This window comes from Hyperoodon ampullatus, assembly GCF_949752795.1.
Source record: "Hyperoodon ampullatus genome assembly, chromosome: 13".
NCBI classification, from domain to species: domain Eukaryota; kingdom Metazoa; phylum Chordata; class Mammalia; order Artiodactyla; family Ziphiidae; genus Hyperoodon; species Hyperoodon ampullatus.
The window spans coordinates 41351959-41373757 of NC_136926.1; the positions used below are offsets into that span (position 1 = coordinate 41351959).

At 41.1% G+C, this 21799-nt stretch overlaps 1 protein-coding gene across 2 annotated transcripts; it reads left to right on the forward strand.

The window, feature by feature from the left end:
* Window positions 1–1358: 1358 nt before the first annotated feature.
* CABYR (calcium binding tyrosine phosphorylation regulated) lies at window positions 1359–18880 on the forward strand (the record flags this gene model as incomplete). Of its 2 annotated transcripts, none has more annotated exons than XM_079718114.1 (4): window positions 1359–1506; window positions 1602–1655; window positions 14986–15333; window positions 18285–18880. In XM_079718114.1, 4 exons carry the CDS (start codon window positions 1359–1361, stop codon window positions 18878–18880), a joined length of 1146 nt encoding a protein of 381 aa, XP_079574240.1. The 2 variants fall into 2 exon arrangements, with proteins under 2 accessions (XP_079574240.1, XP_079574241.1); XM_079718115.1 differs by having other exon boundaries at window positions 18765–18880.
* Between the last annotated feature and the right edge of the window lie 2919 nt (window positions 18881–21799).

The window sequence follows — 21799 nt, forward strand, 5'->3', positions numbered from 1 at the left end:
GTACCCTTAATTCTCAAAGGTTTTGTTCTGGCGATAGAGATTCATTTTTTCCCGACCTTTAGGAAGATGAAATGTGCTTTTAAAATATTCAGCATTTTGCTATTAGTTGCTTTTTATTAGAGGTTGGCCTTTTGTATAACTGCTGTAACTAAACTGTACCCCTTGGCCCCAACAATATTGAGATATTGTTGAGGACATGGTTCATTATATCACACTATTCTTCTCTTTATGAGGACCCATAGGAGAAATTTCTCCTGGGTCTCAGTGCCCAGAAGAGCTGTGATTCTCCCAAGCAACTGATTTGGTTTTTTATCTCAGGAAACCTGAATCATTTAACCAACCATTTCCTATTATGTGATGGCTACTTGGTAATTCAGGGGGCTGATGTGACACTCCATCTCTAGTGTAGGACCTAAGGCTTGTATTGGGATACTGCCTGTGGCTTCATCCTATTTTTCCTACCATACTTTTCCCCTTAACCACTGAACTGAGTTCCTTAAATATTTTTCTTCTTTGTGTATATTTATAAGCCCTCTTAAATAATTTTTTAGAAGGAAACAGGACACACATACCCTGACACAGTTTAGGGTGGCAACCTCTGCAGCTAAGAGTTACAGGTAAGAGTGTGCAATGCCCTTGGTACCACTTAAAATCCAGAAAGCCAAAAGAAGGGAGAGAGGAAAACTATGGCAGAGGTTAAGGGAAGATACGAGAAAAGAGGTATGGATGGTGGTGGGGGGTATAATACCACAAGTTACTACTGAGATGAATATTAAACACAAAATTAAAGTTAAAACATGTATACTTAAGGATGATCAGTGTGTCTGGGGATATATTTAGAAAAGTGGGAAAAAATACATTTTCTTGTAGAAATTCTACTTTGTAACTCTATTTGATGAATGTATAGAAAAGCCAGTTCCCATATGGTTTGGAAGGCTGTTTCTTGGACACACATAAATGAGCTCGATTTATATTTCTTGACATTTTACTGCACAAAATATTTACTGAATTTTATAGAAATAGGTTTTGTTTGGTTTTTGTTCTTTGTTTTTAATATCATACTGGAGTTCCTGGCAGGGCTTTTCCCTTGGATTTCTTTAATAGTACTAGATTGCTCATCTGCACATAATAAGTTGTTGGTAGCATGGTTCTTTTTTTTTTTAAACTACCATTAACATTAGCCCATTTTACTAGAATAAATACCTAGAGATTAGAACTAAGGCTAGTGATTTTCATAGGAGATAGATTTGTTCTTAGGAGCTTTGGTTAACTTGTAAATTTTTAATAAAAAACTTATATGCTATTTATAAGACTTTGTGTTTCTTCATTATAGTTGAGATTACAGACATCCCGCCAGAATGATTTCTGCAAAGCCCAGACTTGTCGTACCTTATGGCCTCAAGACTCTGCTTGAGGGAGTCAGCAGAGCCATACTCAAAACCAATCCAACAAACATCACCCAGTTTGCAGCAGTTTATTTCAAAGAACTTACTGTGTTTAGAGAAGGTTTGTGATTGCTTTAGATTATATATTTGTTGCTTTGAAAAAGAAAGCATTTTAAATTGGGAGTTTTATGTATCTGATTTCCTGTATTTCTTTAGGAAATAATTCTCTGGATATAAAAGATCTTGTTAAACAATTTCATCAGATTAAAGGTAAGTACAGTAAGTAGTAACAGTTAAATAAAAATCTAGTTATAAATTATTGCATTATTCCTAGCATACATTTAAGCTTAAGAGTGATGCTCACAAATATTGTCTGTTTAAATAATTACACTGATGTTTAAGTAATCACACTGATGCTTTACTTTTATTATTGAATCAGTTTTTTAAAGAATCTGAGAACTGACATTTTGGAGGATTCTAAATTTTAAAATAGGAAACACTCAGCTTTTGCAAACCATTTGGTACAGAGAGTCCTAGAAGAGTGTGTGTCAACTATGACCCAAGCCCTGCCTGTCTTTGAACTGAATTTTGTGGTAATACTCAAATTATAATGAGATACATCACTTAGGAACATTGTAGAAACACTCTTCTTGGAAGCTTATTTTAGTAGAAAAGGTTAATCACCCTTTTTTTCCTCCCCATGATGGTTTAAATACAGTCCAGCTTGGAGGACAGGACATCGATTAGGTGTCACTAACCATCTTTTCTGTTCCAAGAGTCTCTTTATGTAGTGAAAAGTTTTTCATAGAAGGTGGTCTCTGACCTGTCTCTGTGATGTAAGGCTGTATGTCTGCTTAGAAAAACTTGTTTTACGTGTATATGTGTAAATGTCTATCTTATGTGAACATAACAGCATGAAACTGAATTGATGGGGGAGCAGTGAAGAAGTCAGAGGGGGAGAAAGGAAAAAGGCGAAGTTTACATGATGAACATTTGGGAAGATCAATATAAGCCAAAGAGGATATACTGGTTAAATCCCAAGGACAGGCACACATATCTAAAAGAATGGTAAGAAAAGCTTTTGGAAGAATTTTGTGGAGAAAATGGTGACTTAAGGTGAATGTGAGAAATAACGAAATAATGCTATATTGGCTGACCAACATTTTGAAGTGACTATAGAAAAAGTAAAGGTAGGATCAGTGAGTTTCGGCCACTTTTATTCTCTGCCACTGATGTTAATAGATAACATAGCCAAGATAGGGAGAAATTAGGGGTAGACCTAGGAAAATGTAAAAATCATGAGGGTTTGGATCTACAGTGAAAGAGACACCCAAAACAGAAAACAGGATTAAGAATAGCAAGAGTCAGCATTTCAAGGGGTAGGAGAGTGAATCGCCGTGGTTTAGGAATATTTTATTGTCTAGTCTGGGTGCTTCCCTGCAGGGTCCTGATGGCATTCTCCGCTTACCAAAGGAAAGAGGTCTGAGATTTGCTTACCACCAGCAGGATATACAGACAAGTGCTGGAACACTGGCCACTCTCCCCCTTCCCATGAGCCTGGTTTTCCAGGCGGTCAAAGTTATTATGGCCTTTGTACTTGTGTCCTTTATACCAGGAGCTACCTTTGAGAGGACTGGCTGTGCAGGCTTGCTGTGTTTGAGAATGGTGATAAAGTCAGTGACTCTTTATCACTGACTCTTTATGATTGTAGGTAACTAAGTGGTAGCCTTTGTGGCTAATCTGTTTATTGAAGAGTATACCCACCATTCAGCCTAGCAAGTGGACTAAACTGACGTGGATTTTGGTCCAGCTAGGGTAACATCTTTGAATCTCAGGGTTCAAAATTAACAGACTGAACTAATGGAGCAGCCATGCTTTCGATGGAGGTTAAGGGGTAGGAGATACTGCTGCCTTTCTCCTCCAGTAACTGTAGATATCAAAGAAATTGACACAGGGTACAGATAATCCTAAAAGTAGACTCACAGTATGGCTGTAGAAACAGATTGCTCTTTAGACAGTAGAGTAGAAACGAATGTTGCTTGTTCTTCCCCAGAGAGTTGGGGAAGGTAACACGAAGGTATGACCAGAAAATATAGAGTTCAGTGTTACGATCTAGTATCAGTTGGGCTCATGTTGTCTGCCTTTTATTGTCATGCCAAATGGCTTCTTAATGGACTTCTTCATTAGTATATATAGAATGGATAAACAACAAGGCCCTACTGAATAGCACAGGGAACTATATTCAATAACCTGTGTTAAACCATAATGGAAAAGAATATAAAAAAATATATATATAACTGAATCACTTTGCTGTACAGCAGGAAAAAAAAAAAAAGACAGCACCACTTATTAGAATTTGGTGATAGGAGCAAGAGCTAAACTACCATCCCTGATGCATTGGTCCCCACTCATCTCCCAGATATCAGATGTATCCCCCAAAGTTATTTCCAGCTGGTTAGTTTGCTGCCTAGCAGCATTACTACCAAGCTGCCCGTATGCATGGAAAGTGTGGAGATAAGTATATCCTTCACATATCATTTATTTTATTCAAACCCTCCATTCTGGGATTTTTCCTAGAAGGAGCCCCATTTTTGGTAGGCCTCATCATAGGACCAATAGTGTTTACCCATCTCCCCACTGCATTCAAAATTTCTTGCAGAGGCAGGTGATGAAGGAGGGAAGAGGAAAAGAACCAGACGTGAGAGCAACTTTTCCCACTTCTTTGTCATCTCTCATCTTTTCTCCCATTTTCCAGAGCCTGGCTCTATCCAGGCCTCCATTGTGGCGTTTCACCCACATGTGCTCATTTCCGAAGCAGCTCATGTAAAACACTTTCTTGGATCCTCCTCTTGTATTTTTCTGCAATTTGATTAAATAGGTCTTACTACTGTATGAATCAGTGAAAGCTTTTCTATTTCTCAGTCTTCTCAGGAGAGCTTCTTCACTAATCCACATGAATCGTTGAGGGGATTTTAGAAACTCAGGCAATATTTTAAGGCAAAACTGTTGTCTCAAGTTCTACCACTTAGTATATCTAGGAAAAGAAGGAAGAAGGGGAATAGAAATTTTTGAGTAACTGTTTTGTCCTAGGCATTTACAATATATTTTGTCAACTAAGAGAACTTTATAAGGTAGGTGACATCACTGCAACTTTACTCAAGAGAAATCTGATGCTTGGGAGTGATTAGATAACTTCTAAGTTTCTAAAATATTAATTGGTAGAGTTGGGATCTAAGCTTAGATCTTCCTAGTGTGCATGAAGATCTTCCTAGTAGTAGGACTCATTAGTAGGGATCACTAGGATCCCTCTAGAAAAACCTTTAAAATTTGAACTTGGAGTGAAATCTCAGTTCTCTTTCCCCACATTGTCTCCCACTTTTCACTTCTTCCTCCTGTCAGGAAGGAGTGTACTAATTCTGATCTTTTCAACACTCCACGAAGAGGGCAGTGGCTTCTCCATGAGAGTGGTAAGTGAGACCTCAACACCACTATCACCTTCCGTCCTCCTAAGCCTAATTGAGTCTAGTTTCTAGTGTTATTCCTGTCTTGGCTTCCAACAGAGGCAGGAAATAGCCACCTCTTTTGAAGAATGAAGAAGGCCTAGCCCACCCAGATCCCCAGCTGAGTTACCTGTTAACTTTTCTAACTGACCCTGGACGTTCCTGGCAATGGCCATACAGTAGTGATTAGAGTCACGAACTGCTGCTCATCACTGAGCCCAGTTTCAATTCTTATGTAGCACCGTAACAGTTATGCATATCATTAAATATTACCTTGAGTTATATATTCATATTAGATAGTCATAATAAATGTTTTCAGTTTCTTATGCCAAATTCTATTTTTATGCCTTATAGAATTCATTACACATACTTGTAGCTATCCACTCTTATTAAAAAAAACAAGGTATCTATTTCAGGACTATCCATACTAAATTTTATAAGGCTCTGGTGTACTCTGTACTTTCCTGGGCATTTTTTTCAAGTAAGGCTATACTGATTCCCTAAACAGGGATGAGTATTGTATCAGAAGGACCCTCTTATTTCTGCAAGTCTTGTGTTTGCCTTGGCAGGGTGGTAATTTGTACCAAGGTTAAGAATTTTCTTTTTTTTTTTTTGACTTAAAAAAAAGTTGCAGTGATTATCTGGCAATGTTGTTGGGAGTGGGGCTTAGGTCCTTCATGCTTTAATGATGTGGTAAGATTAATCACTTGGGGGAGTTGTCCATACTAAAGATCGCAAATAAATCACTGAGCAAATGGTATAGTCAAGAATTGGGGTCAGATTGTCAGACTAGGGACAGAAACACAGGGTCAGGATTAAGAGAGGAGGGGGCCGGGGAAGAAGCAGATAAGTAAAACCAGGAAAGCTAGGATGGTAAACCAGGCTGCCAAGGTGAGGTCAGGAGCCACAAGGAGATGTCAGTTACATGAAGGAAGGACACCTTCCTTCCTTAAGTATCTGACTCTGCTATCCAGAAACTCTGATAGCTCCATATCGTTGCAGACTCTTCAGTGTTGTAGGGTTACTTCTAAAAAATATTAAATTAGTATACTCCGATTTCAGATAACCTCTATTTTTTCCTGTTTGCTCTGCTGATCTCTACCCACTGAAGCATTAATTTACTGGAGGGAAAAGGTAAATATAGTCTGGAGCAAGGAAGTCATTACTCAGTATTGAGTTTCCAAAGTTCATAATAAAAAAGCTAACGCTTTGGAGTTTTGCAGGAGACTGTTTTTTCTTGGAATTTCCGAAGCTGAGTTTTGATTTAAGACTTAACATGACCAGAATCAAGTTTTTACTTTATATAAGCCATAGAGGAGGGAGGAAAAAAGATAAGATATAAGGCCATTTCCTGCTACACAGGAAAGGGAAATGGAAAGTCCTTGACAATGGGATTGTGGTGCTGGGGTGTGGGTAGTGCATGAAAAGTGCTAGCTGACTTTGAAACTGGTGATAAGGAAGGTAGATGGAATTTCTGATCAGAATTCCCTAAGACTCAAGCAGGTGGCTTGTTCTCTGCATTCCTGGGTGCTGTCTAGAAGAATGCATGCTTCTCAGAAGCTGAGTGGTTAGCATGGTACTGCCTTTAGCACATCACCTGCTACATTCAGCTCCTGCACTATAACTGTCATGATCAGACATTCAGTAAATATTGGTTGAATAAAATAATTGCATTTGAAGCAATGGGTTAGAAATAATGGAGAGTCTTTCTCAGATGAGACTGAGATAATATTTCTTGTGTCCTATGGCCCGTGTGTGGCTTTTAGTGGATCCAGATGTGTTTAGATTGTCCCAGAGTGCTGACTAGCAAGTAATTCAGATGGGAAAAAGTGAAGTGACTCAACCCACTAACAGAGAGCTAAGTGCAAAATGTTGAAGCTGGGAATAAAATAAAAGCTATCAGCTAGGCCTTAATTGCTGAAGGACCAAATTAGGAAGGGAATCTCTGTCCTTCAGTGAAATAAGCACACAGGCCACACCTTCCACAAAGTAGAAACTTGAGTAGTAAATACAGTGAAGTCAGAGACCAGCACCCAGAACCCAGGCAGTATGAGTTATGCCTCTACCAGAGGTAATTGAGAGCCAGCAGAGAAAGACAACATGTGGATCAGAGCCAGAGCTCACCACAGCACTCAGATTCCCTCTTCAGAAGTGGGGAGAACCTTTGAAAAAAAGCAGTACCCAAAAAGACTGAATAATAAACCCAAAGCGACTTTTAAACTGGAAGGGACAAATATTTTTAACTAAGATCAAATAAATTTTGCCTTTGGGAAGTAAGCATTTTAATGCAATTTGAGATCAGCTAGAGAAAGTAAAGTAATGCTTTCTGGCATGTCTAAGTTATAGTAGGTAAATTTTGATCCCTTTTTTAAGACCATGGCATGCAAAGCTTTCTATGAGCTGAATCTATCCTACCTTTGCAATTATCTCTCATTTCATATCTTCACAGACCTTATGCACCAGACAACTTGTCATTTTTTGAAAAAGTAATTTTGATTTTGATCATTTGATTTTGGCTTATGCTAACTCCCTCCAGGAGTTCCTTTCCCTCCCATTTCTTTCAAATCCTATATATCCTTAAAGTCCAATTCAGTATTTCATTTAACAAATATTTAAATTCCTATCCATTGCCAGATACTGTGCTAGGAGAAATTGAGAGGTTTCAGCTTCAGCTATGATGAAGTAGCTAATATTGGACTTACCTTCCTATCATAAATACCTATAAAAGATGAAGAAATTATATAAAACAAAGTCTGGATTCTTGGGAAATGGGGTTCACAGAAATTGAGCCCCATATTCACCCCAGTGTCATTTTTCAAATTCATGGGCAGGAAAATAGAGGCCAAGCAGAGATTGGAAGTCTCTCCAGGAAGAGAGCACAGAGAAACAGAGTTTGGAGCTACTAATGTGGCTGGGATTTGGGTGACAAAGCACCAGAGAGGAGGCATTTGCAGAGACGGATTCCACAAAAGTCTGCAAAAATATTTCCTTTTTTTGGCGGGGCCAATTCCTAAGCTGCTCATGTTTGGACTGTAAGGCTTGCGAAGGCTTAGCAGAGAAGAGCTGTTGGAAGACTGAAAGGTAGTTAGGGATTTCAGAAGTGGTACAGTGTTGGGGGAGGCTTTGGAGTTTGGGCCCAGCCAAAATGAAGAGACTTTTCTGAAACCCTGGCAATCCAATTGAGACCCAAGGAAGGTCACACCCTAGGAATAAAGACAATGTGCTAGGAGTAAGAACAAAGCTGAAATATGTCTATTTTAACAAAATTTAAAATGGAAGTATCAGGAGGATCAGATTTGCCATTATTAGAGTAAGACCAACACCATTTAGAAGAAAACAATATAGTCAGAGTCTCTACAATGTGTCATTTACAATTTCCAGCATACAATTAAAAATTACCGTTCATTCAAAGAAGTGGGAGGAAGTGACTAATAATTAAGAACTAAAACATAAAACACTCTCTAGAAGCAGACCCAAAGAAGATCCAAATATTAGAATTACTATATAAGGACTACATAAGATGGTGAACTTCAACAGAGTAAGAATCTTAAAATAAGAAACAAACGGTTATTTCACAATTGCAAACTAAATTTTTATTAGATGGCTTTACTAGCAGAAGACAATTAGAAACTAGAAAACCATGGCAATAGAAAATATCCAAATTGAAGTAAGAAGAAAAACAATAAGACAGAGTGTAAGACACATTTGTGAGACATGATCAAAGGATCTAATATGTAATTGGAGTCAGAGGAGGAGAAAAGAGAGTAGATGGAAAAATATTATTTGACTGAAAGACATCAACCTACAGATTGAAAAAGTTTGGTAAACCCACAGCAGTATAAAAATAAATCCACGCTTCAGTATATCACGGTCAAACTGCTGAAAAAGACAAAGTCATGAAAACAGGGCAAAAAGGCACATTACTTTCTGGGGAATAATCAGACAAATAGCAGATTTCTTAACAAACTACAGAAGCCAAAAGACAATGGAATGACATCTCTACAGTGCTGAAAGCAAAGAGCTGCCAACCTATAATGAATATATATCCAGTGAATATATCCTTTAAAAATGAAAGCAAAATAAAGACATTCTCAGGCAGACAAAAGCTGAGAGAATCCACTGCCATCAGACCTGCTCTACAAGAAATACTTCTAAATAAGTTTATAGGCAAACAAGAAATAAGGGAACTTCCTAAATCTGATAACGTGTATGCATAAAAACTTACAGCTAACGTTATACTAAATGGTGAATTTTGAGTACTCTCCCATCAAGATTAGAACCAGAATAGATATGTCTGACATCACCATTTCTATTCAACACTGAGCTGTAGGTTCTAGTCAGTGCAGTAGGGTGGGGGGGGGGAAGGTATACATATTGGAAAGGAAGAAGTAAAAGTACTTTATTCACAGATGATGTGATATAGAAAATCCAAACGGATCACTTGATAAATCTTAACATATTTAAATACCCAATGAGAAAATGGATATTACATAATTCATAGAATAAAAACAGACATGATATCCAAAAAGCAGCATATACCACAATCCCCCTCATTCACGTTGCTTTACAACTTTTTTTTTTTTTTTTTTGCGGTACGCAGGTCTCTGTTGTGGCCTCTCCCATTGCGGAGCACTGCCTCCGGACGTGCAGGCTCAGTGGCCGTGGCTCTTGGGCCCAGCCACTCTGCGGCATGTGGGATCCTCCTGGACCGGGGCACAAACCTGTGTCCCCTGCATCGGCAGGCGGACCCTCAACCACTGCGCCACCAGGGAAGCCCTTTTTTTTTTTTTTAAAGATTTAATTATTTATTTATTTTTGGCTGTGTTGGGTCTTCATTGCTGTGCGTGGGCTTTCTCTAGTTGCGGTAAGCAGGGGCTGTTCTTCGCTGCAGTGCACAGGCTTCTCCTTGCAGTGGCTTCTCTTGTTGCAGAGCACGGGCTCTAGGCACACGGGCTTCAGTAGTTGTGGCTTGCAGGCTCTAGAGCACAGACTCAGTAGTTGTGGCACACGGGCTTATCTGTTCCGCGGCATGTGGGATCTTCCCGGATGAGGGATCGAACCTGTGTCCCCTGCACTGGCAGGTGGAGTCTTATCCACTGCGCCACCAAGGAAGTCCCTGCTTTACAACTTCTAACTTATGCCTCATATTAGTTAGGAAAGTACTCAGCTGCAAGTAACAGAAAACCAGTTAGCAGTGAAAAACAAGATATCTGGAAGTGCTGTTCATCCTGCTGCTGCTATTATAATAATAAAGCATCAATTATCTAGGTTCTCTGCTTTATCATTCTTAGCATATTTTGTTTGTAGCCTCATGCCACTGCTCTAGGCATTATATCCATGTATAAGTCAGGAAGGAGGAGGAAGTGGTGGCATCAATGATACTTTTTTCTTTCATTAAAAAAGTAAAATCTGGGCTTCCCTGGTGGCGCAGTGGTTGAGAGTCCGCCTGCCCATGCAGAGGACACGGGTTCGTGCCCCGGTCTGGGAAGATCCCACATGCCGCGGAGCGGCTGGGCCTGTGAGCCATGGCCGCTGAGCCTGCACGTCCGGAGCCTGTGCTCCGCAATGGGAGAGGCCACAACAGTGAGGGGCCCGCGTACCACAAAAAAAAGAAAAAAAAAAAAGTAAAATCTAAGAAGTCTAGCAGACTTCCACTTCTGTCCCATTGGCCAAGGGAGACTGATAAATTTTCTGATAAGAGAAATCAATGCACAGGGTTGGTTTACACCTGTACTCTGCAGGGGCTCTTTGGCATCTTGGATGGGGCAATTGTGCGGGGCCCCCTTCACACCTGCTCCTTCTCATTTAAGCTTAACAAAAATTACCTAAAAGCCACTGTATCCAATACATATTTCAGTCACTGCACTGATCACATTGTCATCTGTTTATGTGCCTCTAACCTTAATCAGACTGTACTATTTAGGAGATCTTACTCATTCTTGATTCCCCAGTGTCTATCACATAATAGGAATTAAGGATTGGTGACTAAAGAATGGATATAAGGAAGAGAAGAGAGGAAGGAGAGAAAAGAAACAGACCAACTACTTCATAGTCTCTGGTGTTCATCATTCCAGTCAGTTCAACACACAACAGTTGGAATCTTCTTCTCTTTTAAACTTTTAAAACTATATGTACCTTTCTTCAAATTCTTGAGTCCAAGCACTCCTGCAGTCCTCTCCTCTCCCCTCTCCTATTAATCACTTCTCTCATCTCCTATTATGTCCTGCTTCACATTCTCCTCTTGTCTGGGACAGCTTTCAGATTTCCCTTCAGTGCCAGAACATGCCTTTTTCCTTATTCTTCCCTGATCATGCCCCAAGCACCCCAAGTCTCCACATGAGTTCTGCCTATTCCAAGAAATACTGTATGCTTGGAATGTATCTATCTGATTGGTTTCATGGAAAATCAGGATTCTACAGTGAGTTTTAATCAGTCACTTTATTAAACTTAGAAAGAAATGTTTTAGAGGAAGAAGTGCCTTCAGTGATGTATGTAATTCTGAGAGTTCATGCAGTTTTTTGTTTTTGTTTTTTGCAGTTCAAGTAAAACCAGATTACTGACGTCATACTGAGTTCATCTTCATGAGGTTGACGTGTAAGATCAACCTATAGCAAACCTAGTTTACAACTTTAAGAAATAGTTTTCTACACAAACATAATCTCAGTGTTACAAGTCAGCAATCTTTGGAACTGTTAAACAGACCTTAAAACATTAGAGAAAAGCTCTTTACCTTTTGTAATAATAGATATCAACAGGAATGCAATATAATTATGTATATGTGATAACTTGTTTATGTTTGCAAACATTCTGTCATGTATTCTAAACAAAACCAAATGGTTCATCATCTAGTGCTTTACATTTTCAAAAACACTGTTAAAGCTTAAGGTATTTGATCTCAATTTAATGTTTCAGTGATGAAATACATCTATTAAAAATAGTATGACATATATGTATGTGTTTATGTATACAAATACATATATTATAAATGGGAAAAAACACCCTGCATCTTATCACCCAGATTATGAAATTGCCAATTTAATTTTAATCAAAGCTGATTTAAAGATGTGAGGCTTATAATTTTTTTTTTTTTTTTTTTTTTTTTGCGGTATGTGGGCCTCTCACTGTTGTGGCCTCTCCCTCTGTGGAGCACAGGCTCCAGGCACGCAGGCTCAGCGGCCACGGCTCACGGGCCCAGCCGCTCCATGGCATGTGGGATCTTCCCAGACCAGGGCACGAACCCGTGTCCCCTGCATCAGCAGGCAGACTCTCAACCACTGCACCACCAGGGAAGCCCATAATTTTTAATTTGATACCACATTTCAAAACTTTTTAAACTTTTTAAAACTTTTTGATTTATTCTTTCCCCATTTATATGTGATTTACAGTTTATAGAACACTTTTAGGTGAATGACTCCATTTAATCTCTACAAAACCTCAGTGAGGTCAGAATTAAAATCCCCATTTTGCACACCAGGAGGTTGAAGCTCAGAACTGTTGACTTGGCCATGCATCTATTCAATCACAGGGCTGAACCCAGATCTTCTCATACACCTTTTTACTATGAAAAAGTTGTGGGGAAGGAAGCAATATCATAAATTCTCTGATGAGTTGTTATGATTCATAATTATATAATGCTTTACCTTTCCAGAATGGTTGTTATTTAATAGGGAACTTCTAAAGGCAAAAATATTAAACCTAAAGATTAAGCTCCTAGATACGATTTCAGGTAAGACAAGCCTGTGAGATACTTTGAAAAGGGCAAGTGGCCCTTTCCACAGAAGCTGAATTCCTATCGTGTAAGTGATGTATCAGATGAGTCCCATGCAGGCAATCTAGGGATTGCAGTGATCTAGTCCCTAAATTGGTTGGGTTCTTGAACACTCAGGGGAAATAAATCATTACTTGGGGAATTTAGGTCCTTGTGGGGAAAAGAGTGTTGTAGAGGCCTTGAATTGGTGTGTAGGTGTCTAGGTGAGTCTAATGAGAAGTTGGGCTTGGGCTGCGTGCTGGCTCTCCTACCTTCACTGTTCCACGGGCCTCAAATTCCTTTAGCGGTGGGCTGCCTGACCTTGCCCTTGGCCTTCCCCGACAGCCGGCCCCACTGAGGGCATCTCTCCCCACACTGTTGCCCCTCCCTCCAGGGGCAGCTGCTGTTTCTCGTTGCTGGTCCTGGGCTCTCGGGGCAGGGATTCTCTGACCTAGGTGGTCTTTGCACCGGGCATTGAGGATGGGGCTTTCTCAGTGTTCCTGTCGGTTGTCCGTGGCAATATCTGCCTCGTATCTGTGGTCAGTCTTGAGCTAGTGTTCCTGCCTCTGCCCCAGTGGTAGGAAGGAGCCCTCTGTTTGCTGTTGATATAGGAGTCCTCTCTGGCCTTCTACCCTGCTTCCATCTTTCACAAAAGCGCCAGTGAGTGTGAACAGACATCTTAGCCCACATTTGGCTTTCATCAGTTCATTAAGATTTTAGCTGATAACTTACCAGCTGGTATGGTGGTGACGTTTCCATGCTCTGCCACAGATGAGAGTGTTCTGCGGCCCTTCTCTCCTTGGAAGGGCTGGTTACTCTTTGGAAATCAGATTACTTGACTGCCTTGTGACTCTGCTCTCTGATGGGCTCAGAGTTATCATTTTGAGATTTATCTGGCTTTTCCTCATTGTGATGGGCATGACAGTTTGTGCAGCTTTATCTTAAGTGTAAGGCCAGGCTTATTTAAACAAAATTTCCCTTATCCCTCTGGCCAGAGGATATCTTTTCCTCCTCTGAGCTTCCATAGGTCTTAATTGGGACCCTTGTTAAGTACATACACTTTTAACCTGTAATATCTGTATATCTTATTTCCCCTAAGCTTTATGAGGTCTTGTCCTAATATTTTTTCCATCCTCAACAATGCCTAGTGTACAGTATTTTACACACAGCACAAGCACTCAGTCAAATGTATTAGTGGGTAAAGGGCTTTGACTGGAAATGGGTGGGGAGTCCTGAGGAGGTGGCTGGTTGGAAAATGAGGTCACTGTTCTAGAAGCAGAGGGAGGTAAGAGTAGATGTGGCTTTTCTGTCTTTCTGAAACTTCTTAGCATGTGAGCGTTTGTGTGGTATCCATGTCCAGAATTAGACACGATTCGAGTTTACAAAAAATCAGCCGCTAATGTGGGAGGAGACCCTGGAGGACACTGTTCTTTGGAAAAGCAGTTGGACGCATGAAGACATGTTTCCAAAGTTTTGACTTGAAGCAAATACGTTCTTGTAAGGCAAATTCTCCTTTTCTTGCAGATTTCATGATATTAGGGAAATGCTTCCCCAAAGAGAGAATCCTCAGTAAAGTAAGCAGATGTGAAAACGTCTGATGAGGTTAGACAGGCATGTGAGTGACAAGCAGAACGCTGAGTCCAGAAGATGATGTTACAGCAGTTTTCTAGCTCTAGGGGTTTCTGTATGTCATCAGTTGTCTTGACCTTCTAAGCCATGGTTATTTTCCCCCTGCCTGAGGATTCACTGAGCCCTACTTCTGGAGCCAGAGCTGTCTTCTGCTGCTCGTCTGGGTCAGTACTTCGGCTGCATTATCACACCTCACCAGCAGGTGCTACCATTTTTAGAATAGAAAACATGACGTTTCCTAATGTAAAAATATTCTATAGTCCCCTAGTTTTCCAGTTCATTAAGTTGAACTTTATATACCAATTTTCTTAAACTGAAGAATGCCTTTAATCATATGACAGCATTTGTTTCATTACTAAGTTATGAAGTGTTTTTTTCTTTCCCCAGTTTTGTGTGGAAGTTTGGATCAGGAGCTTTTTCCATGGATGTTTTCAGCTTATTTTTAGGCAGTTATGATCTTTCCCCTGATGCTGACCAGCTGAAGGTGGTATCTGAGTGTTAGAGTCACTTATTTCTAAGGAACTGAACTGAGTTGTCTTTTGAGTGGATAAGGACAGGAAGGTTTTGTTACCCACAGTGAAGTTACAGATGTTGGAAACTAAAGCAAAACTCTTTTGTACTTGCGTATATATTGACATTTGAACGCTCAACCTATGCTTTCTTCATAATTCCTTTTTTGGGGAATATGTACTTATTATTAACCCATCTGACTCTCATTTTTTAGTGGAGAAGTGGTCAGAAGAAACAGCACAAGAGAAGAAACCACAATGTGTGAAAGAGCCAGAAAGAACATCTACAGTTTCCCAAGAACCTAAACGGATGGAAAAATCTACAGACACAGAGGAGGACAACATAACTGCACTGCAGTTTAGCAACAAAACCACGCAGTTCCCGTCAGTTCATGTTGAGCTGCTCTCAGAGCCTGAGGACGCCCCTGAAGTAGCTCGTGCTCCTTCGAAACCGACCGCCCCTGAGAATGCCACCCCGCCCTCATCGCCGTCGCCAGCAGCTGTCTCATCCGAGCTGGCCTATGTCCCTGCTGACCCAGCTCAGTTTGCTGCTCAGATGTTAGGTAATGTTTCCTCGGTTCATTCGGATCACTCTGAAATTTTAATAGTGGATGTGGCAACAAGTATGCCCGTTTTTCCCGAGGAGATGCTGAGCTCAGAGGCTGCTGAAGATGGTGTGGTGGCCACTCCTGTGCATTCTGGAGAGATGGCAGCAGTGCAGGTTCTGAGCGAGACATCTGTCCATGTAGATTTGGGTTCTAAACCTGAAGACCATAAAGCTGAACCACCAATGGCTGCCTCATTCCCCTTGCAGGATGAACAAGAACCTCCTGCTTACGATCAAGCTCCTCAGGTCCCTTTGCAGGCTGCTACTGAGGTGACATCCACCACGCACATAGCAGCTATCTATAAAGATGAGCCTGTGATCGAAGGAGTTAGTAATGTTGAGTAAATACTGGAGCAAACAGCTACCCCCTTTTCTGATCATGTTGCTCGTCTTAAAGGAAATGAGCAGTCACTACCCCTTAGTCCCATACTTGTAGTAGGCAAGACAGCCTCAGACGTGTCTGAAAAATCTGTGGGTTCTGCAAACTTTGTGCAGTTGGAGAGTGCAAAATATGACTCCTCGGTACATGTGGAGGCAGACGGCTCTGCCACAACAGTGAGCTCTGAAAAATCTGTGCACTTTCAAGTGGACATTTTTGCGCTGGCCCCTGGCAGTGCTGGGCAGCAGGACTCAGGGGAAAACCGTGCGTCCCAGGAGACGGAGGCCAAACCTGCGCTCTCAGGGGAAGCTGCACAAGTAGTGCGCTCAGGTGCGTCCCTAAGATCATCTAGGGGCCCCCAACCTCCTGTTCCATAAGGTCTTAATGAACCAGAAATCTAACCAGAATGGGAAGCAGCACCTAAACAAGGTTTGACGGAGCCAGGTAAGATAATTACTTACAAAATTAAAAATGATGCTTCCAGTGACATCTATATTGGTGTCCATCTAGGTAGGCTCCCTGCAGATTGGTCAAAAAGCTTATTTTTAGTATTCAAAATGCCAAACCTGTTTAAAGACTTTGTTGTATTTGAGATTTTACTCTTAGGAGATGAGTGATTTTAAAGCGACATCACCACTGCTTGGCCTCAAAGTTCGGTCATCTAGCACTTTCGTGTTGTTTTGGACATACTGTGTGGTGAAAAATGGTAGAGCCTGTTGTCAGCTGTAAAACACATTCATGTGATCTGGATACTCCTACTGCAAAACCATAACTAGGGAGTGTTGGTTTGAAATCTCTCACCTGTAAAAGTGAAATCAAATGACAACAAAGTATTCACACAGGCGATGGCATTAAAAACGTGAAAGAAATGGTGGTGTGTTTGACTGCTTTTGCGCTGAGGCGGGAGAACTCTGCAACCTGGTCTGGGGGCTGGTCAAGCCCTGACGTCCCGCCTGGGAGCTTCCCGCAGCTGAGAGAGTGGCTTCATAGCTGGATGGAGAGAGGAAAGGTCAAGCTGAAGTTCTCCCAGGGGAGCGGGGAGGTGGCAGCAGCAGAAAGGATGGACGCGGCGAAGCTGGCCGGCTTCCATCGGTTCCCCGACAGGCGCCCAAATCAAGCTGCTTTCTTGGCTGCTGAACTATCAACTACCGCTTTCCTGTGACACAGACACGGTTTGACCTCCCATCTTGATCTAATTATGGCATTTGGTCTACTCACCCTCCCAATCCATCTAGGCAAGTGCAGCGGCCCTTATCCGTTTAGGGAGGTGGGACGTGCAGGAACCAACCCCGCCATTCCTTTTGCAGAAATTCTCACCCTTGACTCTTACCAGAGCCAGAATGATAAAAAAGTGTTACCACAGCAGGTGTTTAGAGATCAAATTCTGTCTGGCAGTGTGACAGGGATTCTGCACAGCTGAAAAGGCAGAGGGCAGAGTTGGAACGTAGTCTGTGGGGCTGGCATTACACTTGTGGCCTAAGCAGCACTTCCATCCTAAGTTACTGTTCTCAAGTGCTTCACTATTTCCAAAGCACTAAGGGTATTTCACAAAAACCTGAAGACTTGGCTTGTGCATATTTTTAATTAGCTTCCAGAACCATCAGTTGAAAGCATCTGAAGCTACTGAAAACACAGCTTAATTGTGTGCATAGTGTTCTTTTCTTTTCTGGGGAAGAAAACAAAGCTGCACTAGGGATGTGTGCCGTGTTCAGAGGGTGACTCAGCACAGTTGGGCCAAGTGCAGCTCCTCCATCCCAGAACCTTTGCTCCTCCGTCCCAGCTTCTGGGATTCGTTCTCCAAGACGGCACTGTCTTCAATTAGCCAAGTCTAACTTGACATGGTAGATGCCTTGGTGTTAAGTAGATGGACGGCCCTCCGAGAACTATTTTTAAAGATCCACTGTGCGACCAACCAGCCTTCTACTGCCACCCAGGACCTATGATTTCAAGCCTTGCCTAAGAGGGAGCAGTGCTCTCAGGTTCTGAGTCCTAGATTATGTGACGTTTTGTGTGTAGTGACAAACTGATGGGAGACGATGCCGCCTGCGAAGGGCCAGAGGTCCTTGATTATGTGATCAAAAGATGATGACACGTAGTGCTGACTTCTTCCATAGAGAGAACAATCACTAATGCTTTTTTCAATGGCTTAACACACTCTTCAGTTGATTTTTTTGGTAGAGCCAGAATTGTTGATTCTCCATTTCCTCTGAGGATGCTGTAGAAGCCATGTCTAAAGTTAAGTTCCTGGAAACAGCAACTTAGAATGAGATTGCTTCTCAGCCACAACCCTAGTGTCCGTGCCACTGGCTATCACAATACTACTGTTCTCGTTTTTTGACTGTAGAGAATCTCTTTTCTTTCACATTACCAAACACAATTTATTTAGCCCTCTCTATAGCATGCTTTATGGCACATATTACTACAGCTGTTTGTTTATATGTAAAAAAAAAAAATTACGAAGACATTTCTGTGCATAGTGCCTGATACAGAGACCAAATCTTTAACACCTGCAAATTTTTTTTTTATAGCAATAGCAGCAAGCGAAGCAGGACAACCACCACCATATTCTAACATGTGGACCCTTTATTGTCTAACTGATACGAGTCAACAAAGTCGCCCATCACCACCACCTGCACCTGGGCCTTTCCCCCAAGCAACCCTCTATTTACCTAATTCTAAGGATCCACAGTTTCTGCAGCATCCACCAAAAGTTACTTCTCCAACTTACGTGATGATGGACGACAGCAAGAAGACCAGTGCCCCGCCTTTTATTTTAGTGGGCTCAAATGTTCAGGAAGCACAGGATTGGAAGCCTGTTCCTGGACACGCTGTTTCCCAGTCAGATGCCTTGAAGAGATACACTGCAGTGCAAGTACCCATTGTTGTTCCTACAGATCAGAAATACCAGAAACACACCCCCAATCCTCAGAATGCTAATCCTCCTACAAATGGACAAGATGTCCCCAGACCACAAAGTCCAGTTTTTCTTTCTGTTGCTTTCCCAGTAGAAGATGTAGCCAAAAAAGTTTCAGGATTTGGTGACAAACATACTCCCTGTGGAAGTTACAGTATTGTTGGAGAAATAACTGTGACTACTGCCAATGTTCGCAGAGCAGAAACTTAAAACTGGCAGGTAAATTCTCTTCCCATGATATGTGGGCCTGAACACACTTGAGTTTTCAAGCAGGTTGATCTGTTGACCTAGAGACTGAGGTATTTTAAGACACTGAATTGAGACACGCAGTGAGCTGGGGGTGCGCTCGGATCCGACGTGGTGATTGCCCCCACCTCCCTTACCACGTTACTACTCAGCGCACGGCAGGCGCACTGTGCCGCACACCAAGCGTCCGGTGCCTAAAACACATACCAAGCAACCAACTCAGCTAACTGAAAACCTGGCGCTGTGTTTAGCCCTGTAGAAGATGCCAAAGGGATGGATTAACATAAAGACAAGACATAGTCTCATGTGGGAATTTTATAATCTAGTTGGCAGGTTTAAGGGGCGGGGAGGACAAGGTGAGAGATTATATATGGAGCACCCAGTCAATGCGGTAAGTCTGCTCCCTTGCACAGTGAATACTTACAGCAGAATGGATAGGTTGGAAACACATTCATGAGCGAAAGGGACAAGTGGTGTTAACCATAGATAAGATCGTTTTTATCACTCACAAATCATTAAAAAATTTTTATTCAACCAGTACTTACTTACTACCATATACAGCACTAGCCTCTCCTCCCCAACGTGTGGTACGTACAGCAGAGCAAGCAAAACATGCAGCCACACCTTAGAAAAGTAAATGATATGTGAAGTATTAGGAAGAAAACCAGTAGGTACTGATCCAGGCCCTCTATTAGATGGGGGTTCAGGCACAGATGTAAACTGACGTCTGCATAGGAGAAGGAGCCCACAGACAGAGGCCAAGGGCAGGAAAGAGCATGGGGCTTAAGACTCTGCAAGTTGGCCACAAGGAGACAGGCTGGGAGGAGCTGGGGAGAGCACATACAGTGAAATCAGACGTGAAGAGGGGACCACGTAACTCAGGGCCCTGCCTCCCTAACGAAGAGACTGGGACTGAAAGTTCAGTGGAGGAGCCAGAGACAGCAGCTGCACGTCTGACAGACAAAAGCTAGATTTCAGTTTTAGGCAGGTTCAAGTAAGTACCACAGTTAGTTACCATCTTAAGGAGACTTTTCAAAATATCTTAGGACTATGAGTATTTACCTACTCCTACCCTTTAGACTTTTAGTGGAACTGTCAAAATGGCCGTTTTTGGCATGAGGTGCTAGGATATTTGCACAGATAACATAGTTAAGAGCTTAGCAGAAGAGCAGGAGGATAGAACTTGCATTTCTGATCATCCACTCATTTTACATGTTCAGTTTTATGATTAAACAAGTCACTATTTACATTATTCCTAACAGGTGCCGAAGATGACACTGTTTGAGTTAACCTTCAGGGTGGAGTCTGCCACCAAGCGTTACATCAATAAACTTCATGCAAGCAAAACCTTGTCGCCTTGCTTATTTATAATTTAGGCGGTGTACAAACATCTGAACACAACAGGTCTTAAATATTTTCAGACTTGTGATATGACACAATAGCATTTTCCAACTGCTATACATTGTAAAAAAAAAAAAAACCTTTCCACTCTAGCAATTTTCTACCAAGGTGTTCCACTTGATAATTCTGTATTTGGCATTCACACCAAGTGAAGACAGTGGCACCTTTCTCTAATACTGTATTTACCCAGAGAACAGTGAGTGCTAACTGCCTACTTAGCACGTGAGCCCAGGGGTGAGTTCTCTGGCCCTGGGGACTGTGGCAGCACAAGGACTTATTTTCTTGTAAGGACACCTGACAATTTGGCATCCTATTAAGTGCAGCATTAGTATATTTCAAAGTTTAAAAGAGACCACACTGTTTTGAACATTCTAAAGCCTTTATTTAGCATCAGGTAGATTATTTCATTATAACACTTGTTAACTTCAAGACAGCCATTAAAATAACTTACTGGCAGCTACCTAAGGCCCCCTGGAGCAATATCTCAGTCTGGGGTTGGGTGGATAAATACCATAAGATTAATGTACCCCAATTAAAGGGGCAAAGCTACTGTACAGTAGGTCTCCATACGTATCTTAAGTACACAGGTGCCTTGCAAACTTGAAATGCACAAGACCACCTTTTATATAGTCTGATACTTATAATACATGAGTACAACTGAATTTCTCTGGTGGCATTTGCCACTGGAAGTTGAAGCATTTAAAAAGGTTCGTCATTATGTAATGATGGTGACTAAAATCTATATTTCTGGGGTATTTTTGTGAATTGCTAGGTTTTATACATATTTTCAATTCAAACATGTACAATTCAAACATTTTAATTCTAATGACATTAATTATAGAAAATTATAAAAGTAAAATCAGAGCACTAAAATAAGCAAATGAAATACCTTTTCCAGTTTAGAATTTTCAAATCAGGAATATCTCTTCTGAACATTCAGGCATTTTTTCTTTTTAGAGGTGGGAAGGGGTAAAATTGAGAGGATTAGTAAGAAGAAAAGCCATCTTTTCATTGCAGTCTTTACAAAATGGCATAACCTTTATATTTGAGCATATAAACATATAGGAGAATTCTAAACATTTTGAAGTTAAATCTAAAACATTCAAGCATGACAGCCTAAAAATATTCAAAATAACTTGATTTGGGTTACTATATAATTCCATAAAGCTAAAGTTACATTTAGGTATAAACCTTCAGTGAATATGGCAACAGCAACCATCAAAAAGCATATTCTCCAACAGTTTCCCATACCTCTATATAAAACAGTATTCCAAATAAGCATGTTTGGATAGCAAAATTACCCATTTTTCCAAAGACCTTTCATCACCAATATCCACCTTATGCCCTACTTTTGTTGGGTGAAATGCAAGTTATCATGAGAGGATTTTTTCTCTTTTTAAAAGATGAGTAGAAATCAAAGAAGAAAATTTTAAAACACAGGTTTAAGTCTTATCTGTAGATTAGCCAAATGCCCCAACCTGT